This window comes from Typopeltis vanoorti, chromosome 3 (assembly GCF_054136105.1).
Source record: "Typopeltis vanoorti isolate ZY-2024b chromosome 3, IOZ_Tvanoo_1.0, whole genome shotgun sequence".
Classification (NCBI taxonomy): Eukaryota; Metazoa; Arthropoda; class Arachnida; order Uropygi; family Thelyphonidae; genus Typopeltis; species Typopeltis vanoorti.
The window spans coordinates 140,182,612-140,195,804 of record NC_143551.1 but is presented as its reverse complement, the minus strand read 5'-3'; the positions used below and the strand labels follow the sequence as shown (position 1 = coordinate 140,195,804).

Below are 13,193 nucleotides of genomic sequence, written 5' to 3'. Positions count from 1 at the left end.
AATGAGTGGAAGGAGGGTAATTATTATGGGGGATTTCAACTATGGTAACATTGATTGGAAGGAGGAGAGGACACATGTGAGGAAGGAAATGGATTTTATTCAATTATTAAGGGATAACTATCTGAAACAGCATGTAATTGAAAATACTAGGGGTGTGAGAGTGCTTGACCTGGTAATAGTATCTGAGAATTTGACTGTAATGAATATGACCATGTTGCCACCTATTGGTGAGAGTGATCATAAGGTCTTGACCTGGGAGGTGGCTAAAGGTGTGAAATTTGTGATTAAGACAGGGTATATGTGGAATTACCGTGCTGGCAAGTATGACAAGCTTAGGAGATTGCTTGGATCAGTGCCATGGCATGTACAACTGCAAGGGCTGGACGTCGATAGAGCATGGGAAGTGATCAAAGAGCATTTACAGGAGGTTATGGCTGATTGTATACCTAAGGTCCGAATAGTGAAACAAGGAGGGGTTAAATGGATGAATAACACCATTAAGCTTGAGCTGCAAAAAAAGAAACAACTATGGAGGGAATTTAAAGAAAGGGGTGACCTGCAGGCACACGAACGGTATAAAGTACAGGCTAGAAGGGTAACGAGTGTGGTAAAAACAGCAAAAGCCGATTATGAAAGGAAACTAGCTATGCAAGCAAAAGAGAATCCCAAACAGTTCTTTCAATATGCTGCAAGCAAGAAAAAAACTGTACATGGCAAAATGATTTTAAGGAATGACGATGGTAAAGAGTTCACTGAACCAGTCGATATAGTGGAGTTACTGAGCGCGCACTTTGCAAAAGTATATCATCCAGGTGGTGACGTTGAAAAAATGAAGGAACCATTAGTTTATATGGGAATTGTGATGAATGAAGTGGAGGTGAATAGTCTATTACAGAACCTTAATGTGAATACATCTGTGGGATTGGATGGTATACCGGCACGGGTCTTGCATGAAGCGGCTAATGAATTATCAGTGCCCTTGACCATGTTGTTTAATCTGAGTCTCAGGTCTGGCTTAGTCCCGAAGGCGTGGAAAGAGGGGAAAATAGTTCCACTGCATAAAGGAGGATCCACGACTATGGTTGCAAATTACCGACCGATCAGCATATCAGGAGTCGTTGTCAAGGTCTTGGAGAAAGTAGTCAAGGGAAAAATACAGGAATGGATTGATGAAAATGAGATACTGTACAGAGGACAGCATGGCTTTGTGAAGGGTAGATCATGCCTCAGTAACTTGCTCAAGTTTTATAACAAGGTGACGGCTGAACTGGATAAGGGAAATGGGTTTACAGTGATACTGCTGGACCTGGCAAAGGCGTTTGACAGGATACCACATGGAATTCTAATCCGTAAACTACAACATATGGGAATGGATATAGGGTTGGTGAGATGGATAGCTGGGTGGTTGATGGAGAGATATCAAAGAGTAGTTTATTCAGGAGTAGAGTCCAAAAAACGGCCTGTGACTAGTGGTGTGCCACAGGGTTCTGTTCTTGGACCACTGCTGTTTAATCTGTTCATTAACGATATAGGGAATGGTCTAAGTGGGACAGTTCATTTGTTCGCTGATGATGCAAAGTTGGGTAGGGCGATAGTGAATGCAGAAGATGTCAAAGTCTTGCAAGATGACTTAGATAGATTGGAGTTCTGGACTAAGGAGAATGGATGTCAATTTAATGTGACAAAATGTAAGGTTATGCATTTCGGAGTGAAAAGATTAGCAGCAGTATACCACAATGGTGGAACTGTACTCCAAGAGATTGATGAGGCCAGGGACTTGGGAGTGTTGGTGGATAGGGAGATGAAGTTTAGGGGGCACATTGCGAAAGTAGCTAAATCAGCTCATCAACTCACTTGGTTGTTGAAAAATACCTTGACGAGCAGAGAAAAACAAGTTATTGTACCTCTGTACCGAGCCCTGATAAGACCTCATCTCGACTACTGTGCCCAGATTTGGTCACCTCGGTTCCTTCTTGATGGGGAGGAGGTTGAGAGGATCCAGAGGCGAGTGACTAAGATGATAGCAGGTCTATGGAATGCACCATATGAGAACAGGTTGAAGATTTGTGGGTTGCAGAAACTAGTTGATAGGCGAAAAAGGGGAGATATGATTGAGACATTCAAATTGCTAAAAGGATTCTATAGGATTAATTCAGATGATATTTTTGAGATCAGGACTGGTGGTGGGAGAACTAGGGGACACCCATGGAAGCTGGGCAAGAGCGTGGTTAGCAGGGGTGTTAGAGCTGGGTTCTTTACTTTTAGAGTGGTAAATGAGTGGAATAAGCTGCCAGAGTCTGTTGTGGGTGCTATGACAGTGAGCGAGTTCAAGGCAAGGTATGATAGATACTGTGAGAATGTTGAACAGCTGTGTGAACATGATGTTTAGGGCCTCCCTCGATGAGTCTAAGGACTCCTGGAGTAGCCCATGGTAATAATAATAATAATAATAATAGTTAACTTCACCACTCAGCCTTCTTGTTCTCAGGTAAAATCAGTGGGTACCTTGGCCCACTGATTTTACCTGAGAGATTTTTTAGCCAGCATGATATCTGAATATGCTGCATCATTATGGACATGCAGTTTCAGCAACAGAGTATTGGCTGAAACTATATATTCATTAGTTAAGCCCTGGATTGCCAGCATGCCTTCATTCACTCATTCCTATGGGGCTACTGTTAATTGAAAGAGATTTTTATATTTAGATGTTTATATAGAAATGATCTCTGTTCAACAATTATTTTAAATTTATATTCCGAGTGTACCTACATATGCACAAGGGTTCACTCTGATTGGTGCAATGACCTCCTTTTTTACTATTTCTTTCAGAATCCAAAAATCACTGGCTCAAGACCAAAATCCAAAATAAACACATTAAATAAAACAAAAACAATATATATATATATATATATACACTTCAAACAACTTTACATAACTAACTACAGAATTAATTGGATCCAAGGCCTTTTAAAAAATAAACTGACACTTAAGACTAGACTAAACACTTTGTTTTCACCATGACAAAATGTTCATAGCCAGTTTCTCTCTCTGTCAAGGCCCATTTCCGAAGATATATGACTTTATTCTTCATTTTTACAGGATCCTTTCTCATCACTCATGTAGCACACATTAATTCTTCCTAACTCAATTCTGTCTCTTTTTAGTAGAAATAACAGTTAGATCTGGCGTCCTTAAGACAGGTGAAACTACCTAATCAGAGTTTTCTCGAACATTCCTTTAGAACATAAATAGCAATTTCTTCTTTTATTCACTAATGCTTATTGACAGTCTTAACTCTTCCACTTTAAAAAATTCCAGTTCTACAATTCCCTTTTTGAAATCTACTACTAATCTTCCAATTAGCGTTTCCTCGAATATTCCTTTTAAAACATCTATAGCAATATTTTCTTTTATTTATCAATACTTATTCCACTTTGAAACTTCATAGTTCCACGATTCCTTTTTCAGAATATACAATCAATTTTCCTCCGACTGTCACACAAAAAAACTCAATTTTCTCCGAATCTAAATATCTGCCGGCCTGTGTTCTAATTGTCTCCCTGAACACTATCTTGTTTTCTTTTCATTACTCTGATACCGAACGCTGTTCTTGTCAGCTGTCAATCACACATCAAACTTCTCGGCGAGCATGCGCACTCCTTAAAAATGGCAAGCGAGAAACTAAATACAATGGCTGACACGCAGATTACGTCAGTGTAACAAGGATGTCTCTTCAAAACACAACACTTGATAATTCTAAACTAGAATAAAATTGTTTTAAGTAACACAACTATTCAAATCCAGTAAGTATACATAAAATTTTAACTGCTTTACATATCACTTTGACAAAAAAATTTCAATAACAGGCACATTGCAAGTGCCGACAATGCATGTTATGAAACTAAAACTAATAAACATACTAACATAAATAATACATAAAAATATTTAGGATTTTAAATTTTCACTCATTCCTATGGGGTTACCACATTGTTGGATTCTGAATAAGGAGAAATTTAAGTTATTAATATTCCTTAGAGAATCCAACTTAATCCACCATACCAAAGGCTATACTTGTAAAAATTATTTGATATTAATCCCATGATTGTAAATTATTATTCATGTAATTGCCTTGAGTTTATTTATTATGTTTTATTAATTAATCTTAAAATATGTGTTAGCAATGATAGGACCTTGTATTAAAATGTTATTCTGTTTATTTTGGTTATTCCTAAATTAATATTATGAGGAATTGTATATATAAGTTTAATATGCCTTATGTGAATTATAATATTTTCATTTTTATTTATCACTACCAGTATGTAAAGGTATAATGTTGTGCAATATTTCTGTTTTTATTTTATTTTGTTTGTTACTATGGAGACGGGCTAGAAATAGCTAACGCGTGCTTGGATCGCGAGATATGGTATTCAACGGCGGAGAAGGAATTGACATAAGAGAGCATGAGAAATAATTTTGGGCAGGAAAAAGAAGGGAGGTATATAAGCTGAGCGGAGAAAACCGAGGCTCTTCTCTTTTTCAGGACCGACTATGCTGGGACATGAGAGCAATGAGTATAGCACATACAGACGAGGAGAATACTCAAGGCAGCAAAGTGAATGCAAAGGATTGCTGTGTCTAGAACTTTAGTGCTGTAATTGGACTAATTGAGGACCGCAAAAGTAATAGGCAACTGAGAATAATTCTAGAAGTTAAAGAATTACCATGTGTTCCATTAGTTTCATGGAACTTTAACAGAGAGCTGAATTGGTCAAATAGTGTTAAAGAAGGAATGAGCATTTTCCTTTATCCAAGTACATCTATACACGTGAAGTGCGACCATTAATAGTTCAGTTATCATTGAGATTTATTCCAAATAGTGCTGCCATAGTGTGCTAAGTTAATATAGTTATAAAGTGTGCCCATAGTGAAATTGATGAGCAAAGGATTTATCCGGTAAGAACTGTCCAATTTTATGTTACTTCAGTGCAGAGATATATGTGTAATTCCTCCTGTTATTCCCCACATTAACTATAACGTTTTTTGCTGAAATCAGCCAGAGTATGAAGTGTGAAAGTGTATACTCATGAAGCAGTTGTTGTCACCATTAATGTATTGAGACGTCACTGACTGTGTGATGATAGTAAATTTTGTTACTAAAAGATTTTGTGATATTGATCTCTATTAAAAGTTATTTTAATATTGTGAAAGCTATAAGTCTGATAGCAGAATGCCCATAAACTGAATCTGTAAGATGTTGTGTTCTTAGCTTTACCAGTTAAGCTAAGACGTTTATATTATTTTGTTTTCAGAATTGAGTTTATATGTATAATATATAACCCTGATTTAAATGTTTTGTTTTGATGATTTTAAAATTGTGTTTGCCTGAATCTCTTTTACTGCACCATTCATGAAATTATCGGACCTAGCGGGAGCTTTAAAGATAAGAGATAAACTCGGTCTACGTAAGAAATAATGTTGATATAAAATTAGTTGATGCTTGGTTTCACTACATTCCATTAGACTAATCTAGATATAGAGTGGTGCAGCCTAAAAATATAAATTTCTCTATATTTAAATTAGTAATCAACCAGCAACTTATTACTTGTTTAAGAACAGTTAAAACAAAGATGGTGGATAAAAAACAAGGAAGTATGATCCAACAACATTAATGTGAGGACTGGACATTGGGTTAGAAGACTTAGTTACTTGTCTGCATTCCTTACCAACTATGTGGAGTTCTTCACTGTTAATACACAGTAAAACCCCGAAGTTACGCGGTAGGTGGGACCAACAAAAAGCTCATAAGTCGAATTCGCGTAACTCGGGGTATAATTTTGCATGTAATTTATATATACAAACATACAATTGGGACCAAAGGTTTACAAAAACACCTATATTTTTTAAGAAATATAATCATAATTGTAATTTTTCAGTACATAAAAAAAAGAAAGTTATTTCGATGTTGGTGGTTTCATAAAATCTAATAGATTCGTCTGTTAGAATCTGTTGGATTTTATTATTAGATTATTATGTTAGAATGTCAGCATAATGTCTTTTTCTTGTCATGCAAAATTTCTTCATAGCAAGCTAATGATTTTTTTATTCCTTGCCTTGTGGCTACAATTTGTTCCTCGTTAGAATCTATGTCCTCCAAAATCTGTAAACCATTCTTTTATGATTGTTCTTACTGTGGATTCCTGTAGATTGAACTTCTTTGCTAGCTCACAAATTTTCATTCCACCTTCAAAATCCTTAATAATGTTGAGTTTTGTTTCCAAAGTCCATGTTTTTCTTTTCTTGCTAGCAGTAGAAGAATCGGACTTGCTTTTTCTGGATGACATTATTATTTTTTATGTGATAAAATTTTTATCAAGAACATAACATTAAACAATCGCAAGGTTTGTAGACTATAAAAATCGTGTATGAATGGAGAACGCGCGAAATACGTCAGTGCTTGTTCACAGCATGTGCGACACTGGCGAATATGGCCGGTGCCTGAAAGATACGACTAGTGGTGAGGCGTGAAGGGAATACGTATATATAAGAAACCACGTAACTCCGGATTTGCGTAAGTCGAGGTATGACTGCACTTTAAAATATAAATTCCTTTCAAAAATTTAAAACTTAATTTAAATTCACTTACTTGTCAGATGGATCAAGAAGTGCAATCTCACTAGTGATTAATAAAGGAACTTCATCTTTATACATTACTTTACCACCACCAGGATAATCCATTGTCTTGTATTCCTAAAATCAAATCAATAGTATGCATTTGAGTAATATAATACAGAAATTATGAGAAAAACAGAAAAGAAATGACTTGAATACAGTAATAACTTAAAAACTTTAAATAATAATTTTTATCATCATGGATGCACTGCACCTAGAAAAACATACCATAAATTCTCAGAAGTACTCTGGCACTACTAACAATTAAGAAAACTGATTTTTCATAAAGAAATTAAAACTATGTAGGTTCATCTTATGTTTTTCAGCCAAATGACAGCAGTGCTCCTGGGTGAAACATTTTCAGTCAATTTGGAATAGCAAGTTGCTGGAACTTGGTGTGATTTTTCACCTAGATATTTAAGTGACCTACTGGGTGCATAGATCTCAGGTCATTTGGATAACTCAGTGATCGGGAAACAGAAAATACCGAGGCAAGTGACCAAGATTGTCTCAAAACTTTGAAATTTTGGATATTTGAGATGACAGATTGAAGGAATATCTGCTCTGCCAAGCTTTACAAATAGGAAGACAAGTTGTGAGATGACTGAGACACATAATTTGGAAAGAGAAGCCTATCAGACAGATATAAGAGAAATATTGCATAAGACAATAGGCAGTAGAAGAATAAGATCATCCTTAGGTACTATAAAATTGTGTAAGGAAGTGAAAAGTATGTTTTTCTGTATGTAGAGAGATGAGAGCAAGAAGGAAATATATATTTTCTTCACATGAAGAAGAATAAATTACAGTTTCAGAATATCATCAGTAGTAGGGAAGCCTTCAACTACACAGAATCTTGTAGACACCTGAGTCAGTATGGCTGGTCCATTTTTTTAGGAAGGATGGCGGATGCTAAGTTCCTTAATATGTACAAAGGGTTTTTTTACTATAATTCTTTTAGGATTTTTTAAAATTTTTGTGAGAAAACCCCATACGTATGGTATTGAAATTATATTGTCATGACTCTTGTTTGCTGGAAATGTTTTTTTTTTTTTTTCCTTTAGAGGGGGAAAGGAATGGAAGTGAAACACGTGATAACATTTTTGATAATGCTGCCGCCACTGACATGAGCATTGCACGACACTATACCTTGTGACACTATAAGAACTAATTTTAACTGGATTGGAATTCAAACAAAAGAACACACACACATACAGTGATTTTAGGCTAGCAATATTCCTTTCTATCTCATAAAAATTTTAATGCGTCTTTAAAGTTTAATGCATTAGTCAAATAAATGATTAGGAAATTCCTACATGATAAATAGGCAAATCCAAATTCAATCTAAAAGACAAAAGTAGTTAATTTAAACAACAACAACAAAAAAACTCTCCTATGCAGCAAATGATTTTACTATAAAAATTGCTATAAACTGAATATTATTTCAGGTATCAATAAAGTTTGTCCTACATTATAACTGTAAACATTTTTGGAAGCAAAAATCTGAGAATTAATTTTCTTACACAATTGAGACCTTCCACAGTAACCCAATTCCTTTCCTTAACAATATAATTGACTATGCCATGTTTTCCTTTGTCCGTACCCACAAGAATTTCGACCTATAAGAAAAAGTAAAAGAAGATATGATGTCTTGTAACATATACATTATTATGTAGTATAATATATTATGCATATTATATGCTATCTTATAAAATATCTATTACTATGTGGTATAGTATAATATATAGTATACTGTACAGTATAACTATAAGTATAAAGTTAAACCATGTATTGTAATATGTACTATGAACAGTGCTTTTTTTCTGGCAGTACGCAACGGTACGCAGTACTGGCACCTTTTTCCTTAAGTTTTTAAAAATTTGCTTTTTATTGACAGCAAAATGTTTTATAAATATTCCAGTAGATGGTACTGTGTTCACGAATTAAATTTTCAGTTTTGATTACTCATAAGTTGGTACCCTGCTTTCCTGTTTCATAGGTTGTATTCACTTCCGATTGCTTCCAATATCAGTTTATCAGTTCTATATTCACTCTGCAACAGGCAGGTGTTCACGTGAGTTTTGAATTAATCTAAGTTAAATCAGTGCAATCATTGTTCAAAATGAGTAAAATAAGTAGTTACTTTTATGCCAATGAGTAAAAAAAGGAAGCCTGAAGAAGCAAAAATTGTTGGATCAGCTTGTGATCCTGTGAAACAGAAAACTAGCATGGAGATGATGCTGATTTGCCTGAATGTGCTAAGATTTTAGATTCCAAGTATTGGCCAGAAAATCCTGGGAAGCATCTGACATTTGTGAAGCTGAAATTAAAAAGTTAGCATGCAAATTTCGCTTAAATGAAAGAGAAGCAGTTTGTGGTTTCTGTGAATATCTTCAAGAAAATAAAGTCCCAGATATACTACTTCCTCTAAAGCATCCTTTGGACATTCAGGCATCAAATATGTGGACTCAAGGTTGCTCCAAGGTTCATTCTGCAGTTGATACCAAAAGCAAGAAGTGATCTAGAGACGACGAGGGTATATCGGAGGATATGTTAAAAGTGTGGAAGTTGCTGTAATAACATCTTCATGGTGAGTACCGGCACCTTCTTTTTCCAGAAAAAAAGCATGAATAATTAACTGGATTAGGCTTAGACATTTTATTGATTAAAACTGACAGTTTCTTATGTCCTCCTAAAGACAGCTGCCTGTTCTACAAACATCCTGGAGGGTATAAGATTCCTTGTTCTTGTGGAAAAGTGTATGTGGGTTAAACTGGGAGATGTTTTGAAATCTGTAAAAAAGAACATGAAGGTGACGTTGAAAATAAGAGAAGAGGAGGAAGCGGACTACTCATAGGACACATCTTTGCCGAAAATCACACAATAGATTGGGAAGCTTCCTTCATGCCTTACTTAGAAGAGAATACAAGGATTCTACCGAGGTCAGTTGCTAACACGGCACACTAAACAGAAACCAAGCACTTATACTTCATGACATCTGGAAGTCATTAATTAGTGTATGTAATATTCATGACATCTCTTGTGCCAGCAAACACATACAGAATTTGCAGAACAATGTACAGCCTGTACATAATGTGACTATTGGTACATATGATTAAACTTCGGAGGTGAAGAAGGAATCTTGAACATATTCATTATTGTGTCTGCCTCTAGGAGACCTGCGGTTCCAGAAGGACATTTACCTGTACAAGGAAGTAAATGAAAGAATCTGAAATGCTGCACCTCGAAAATTCCTAGGGAATCTCTGGTGTCTTTTAGAGGAATTGACTGCATCTGTTATTTTTGTTGGCAAAGTTTCTTTTGAGTTGAAGCTTAGAAGTCCAGAGAAGGTAGTCCAATGAAACAAGTTACACTTACTACAATAGATCTAGCTATAATCATTTGTATGTAACTGGAAGACTTTGTGACATCAAACACTCTGTGGTTCTTCTCTACTAGACTTCCCACTGATTTCCTGAACAAGGATGCTGCTGCTGAATGGAATGAAGATGAGTCATCATTCAAGTCAGTAAAAACACCGTTCAATGCATGAGAGTTTTCAATGACATTGCAGAGAGATGTAGGGCCTTGAATGAATACAACAAACTGCATACCAGTGTTGAAGACCAGTAAATTTAAGAATTTGTAAACTTTATATTAATATCTTTGAATAATAAAGTTTCATTTTGTCATATAGCTGAAGTTGATGTTCATTAAAAAAAAAAAGTTAAAAATTACTAATTAAATAAAAAATTTTAAAATTTACTTTGCGATTCCTAAATATACTAAATCATTTCAAATTTTCAGTTTTTTCCCTTATATTTCAAAGCAAAAAATAATAAGCAGCTGCATCATATGAAATTCAAAATTTGTTATTTTAAAGACACACTCTACTACTCGTAGTAAGTATTTTAAAATAAAATGTAATACATACTACATTATATATACACAGTCTTGCCATAAATACTGTTACATCTTCCGCACACCCCTGGGTCGGCCACATAATTGTGAGATCCTGGATCTGTTAGTGGCACTGTGGGCAGTCAACATTCATATGTTAATCAGTAGAGAGAGAGAGCTGTCTAGCTGTATGAGTTAACATGCAGTGGAGAGATTATGAGAACCGGGTGTAACACTTCACAAGGTTTAAATGCAGCCACCCATTTCATATATAATCATATATACAATCATTCAGTAGAATGTTTGTAAATTGGACTATTAACCAGTATAACTGGTGTCAAGGTTATCAGTGAAAAGACATGCAGTTAGAAAGACCTGTGATTTTATTGATTTATTAAGTGTTTTCTTGGATTTAATTGTGTAGTTTTAGTATATTATTGTAGTTTTTTTAGTGTAATTATTATACTACAGCATTTTATAACATAATTGCAGAAATATTATTAGTTTTTACTACTCTTAGAAATAGCGCCAAAAACTTGTCATAACAAGGCAGTGTCTAAAGCTCAAGTTCTTACTACTGAGGAGAACATTTGTCCTGATGAGCAAAAGTACTGCTGCAGTGATAATGATAATTTATCTGAGGATAAGTTGCCATTAGAAATATCTCAATTAAAAGAAATTATTAGAAAATCGACTGAAGAATTGGAAAAACGTTTAACTAAACTTAGACATGATAAGAAAAAGGATCAGAACAAGAACATACAGGAAAGTATTGAAGTTGGTAACCATAATATTAATAACAACTAGGTAAGTCGATCAAAAATCTAAGAAAAAAAAAGCGATATGGTATGGTGACTCAATCTTAAAATTTGCACTTGCCAAGGGAGTCACCAATTCTAGTTTCCCAGGGATGAAAATTAAAAATATGACAAATGTAATTTAAAAGCAAATAAGAAAAAGAAATGGTGGTTATGGTAGGTACTAATAATTTAAGTAGTGATAAATATAATATAGTATGAGAAAAGATATTTATCACTACTTAAATTATTAGGTAGTGATAAATATAGTATGAGAAAAGATATGAAAATCTGTTGGAACAAGCGAGAAAGAAATGTAAGAGAATAAAAATTGTAGGTTCGCTACCCAGATATGATAGTACCGAGTTAAGAAGAAGGGTGATGATAGCAAATGATTCACGCACAGGCTGCACAGAAGAAATGGATGCGAGTTTTTAGATGTGTGGAGTGAGTTTGATGGCAGAAAAGACTTGTATAAGAAGGATGGCCTGCACTTGAATTCATTTGGCATCAGGAGCCTGGAGAAATTACTTCTTGGTATGAAACCTAATTCAGAGAGTCAGGGAAACTAGATCATCAAGATAGGAATTGGAAAAAATGTGTGTGAAAGTTCAGTTATGGTATGCAAACATGATAAAGATATGAATGTCTTCACAAACATGGTTGTGTATGCAGCGAAGGGGTGGGAAAATATGCTTTGGGTTTGGACCTTTTAAGTATATATGGGGAAGGAAGAGAGAAAATTTTAGAACAAGACCAAATAGATTGCATATCTAATTATAAGAATAAGCTAGGTGGTAATTTATTATGCCTATACACAAATGCCAGGAGCATTAGAAACAAAGGGGTTGAGTTCGTTGCTTTATTGAATACGATGTGGCCTAAGATTGTTGGCATTAGTGAAACTTGGCTCTCAGAATCAGATATGGTAAGTGGATTCAAGTGTAATGGATATACTATTTTTAGGAATGATAGAAGAGAAAGCAGAGGAGGAGGAGTACTACTAATGAGATCAGACAACTTAAATCTAGTTAGGATAGAAACGCAAAAAAACAATGATGGTAACAACGTCCCATGTAGTGGTGAGTTTGAGGCTACCTGGTGTGAAGTGGAGGTTAATAGAATGAAATATATGGTGGGGTGTTGCTATAGACTTGACGGCTCAGTTGTAGGAGACGAAGAAATGCATTGCCAATTTAGCCTTATGGGCACTAAACGAATAATCTTTATGGATGACTTTAATTTTCCAAACATTGCTTGGGTAGAAGAGAAATCTCATGATAAGAAAGAAGAGGAATTTATTGAATTGTTACGTGACAACTTTCTCAAGCAGCATATGAAAGAAGAACTCAAGGTCAAATAGTATTGGATTTGCTCATAGCATCAGAAGGGGTCTCTATTAAGAATATGGCTATTTTGCCACCAATTGGTGACAGTGATCATGCTGTACTTTCTTAGGAAGTATCTAATTGTATTGATGCTCCAATTAAAACAGGTTACATGCTGAACTACAAAGCTGGAAATTATGATCAACTTAGGAGAATACTATCTTGGTCCCATAGTATCAGTTACTGAATGGGAAAAACGTCAGCAATGCATGGGAATCTTTGAAAAAGTGGCTGTATCTGAATGTATCCCTAGTGTTCGAAGAATAAATAGGTTGGAAGTGAAATGGATATGCAATCTTATTAGGCAAGAGATCCACAAGATGATGTGGAAAGAATATAGTGAGAATAATAGTGAGAGGAGTTATGAAATATATAAAGCTCAAGCCAGAAAAGTAACGAGTATTGTGTAGAAAGCTAAATCAGAATATGAAAAGAATTG

General features: G+C 35.0%; 1 protein-coding gene across 3 annotated transcripts in view; it reads right to left on the bottom strand.

The window, feature by feature from the left end:
- mRpL24 (mitochondrial ribosomal protein L24) overlaps positions 1 to 13,193 on the bottom strand; it is an 88,328-nt gene that overhangs the window by 24,966 nt on the left and 50,169 nt on the right. For all 3 annotated transcript variants that reach the window (XM_090416066.1, XM_090416067.1, XM_090416065.1), the window contains 2 exons: positions 8,193 to 8,288; positions 6,644 to 6,747 (listed from right to left, as the gene is read on the bottom strand). In XM_090416066.1, the coding sequence (XP_090272192.1) occupies positions 6,644 to 6,747; positions 8,193 to 8,288 (200 nt within the window). The remainder of the gene's footprint in view (positions 1 to 6,643; positions 6,748 to 8,192; positions 8,289 to 13,193) is intronic.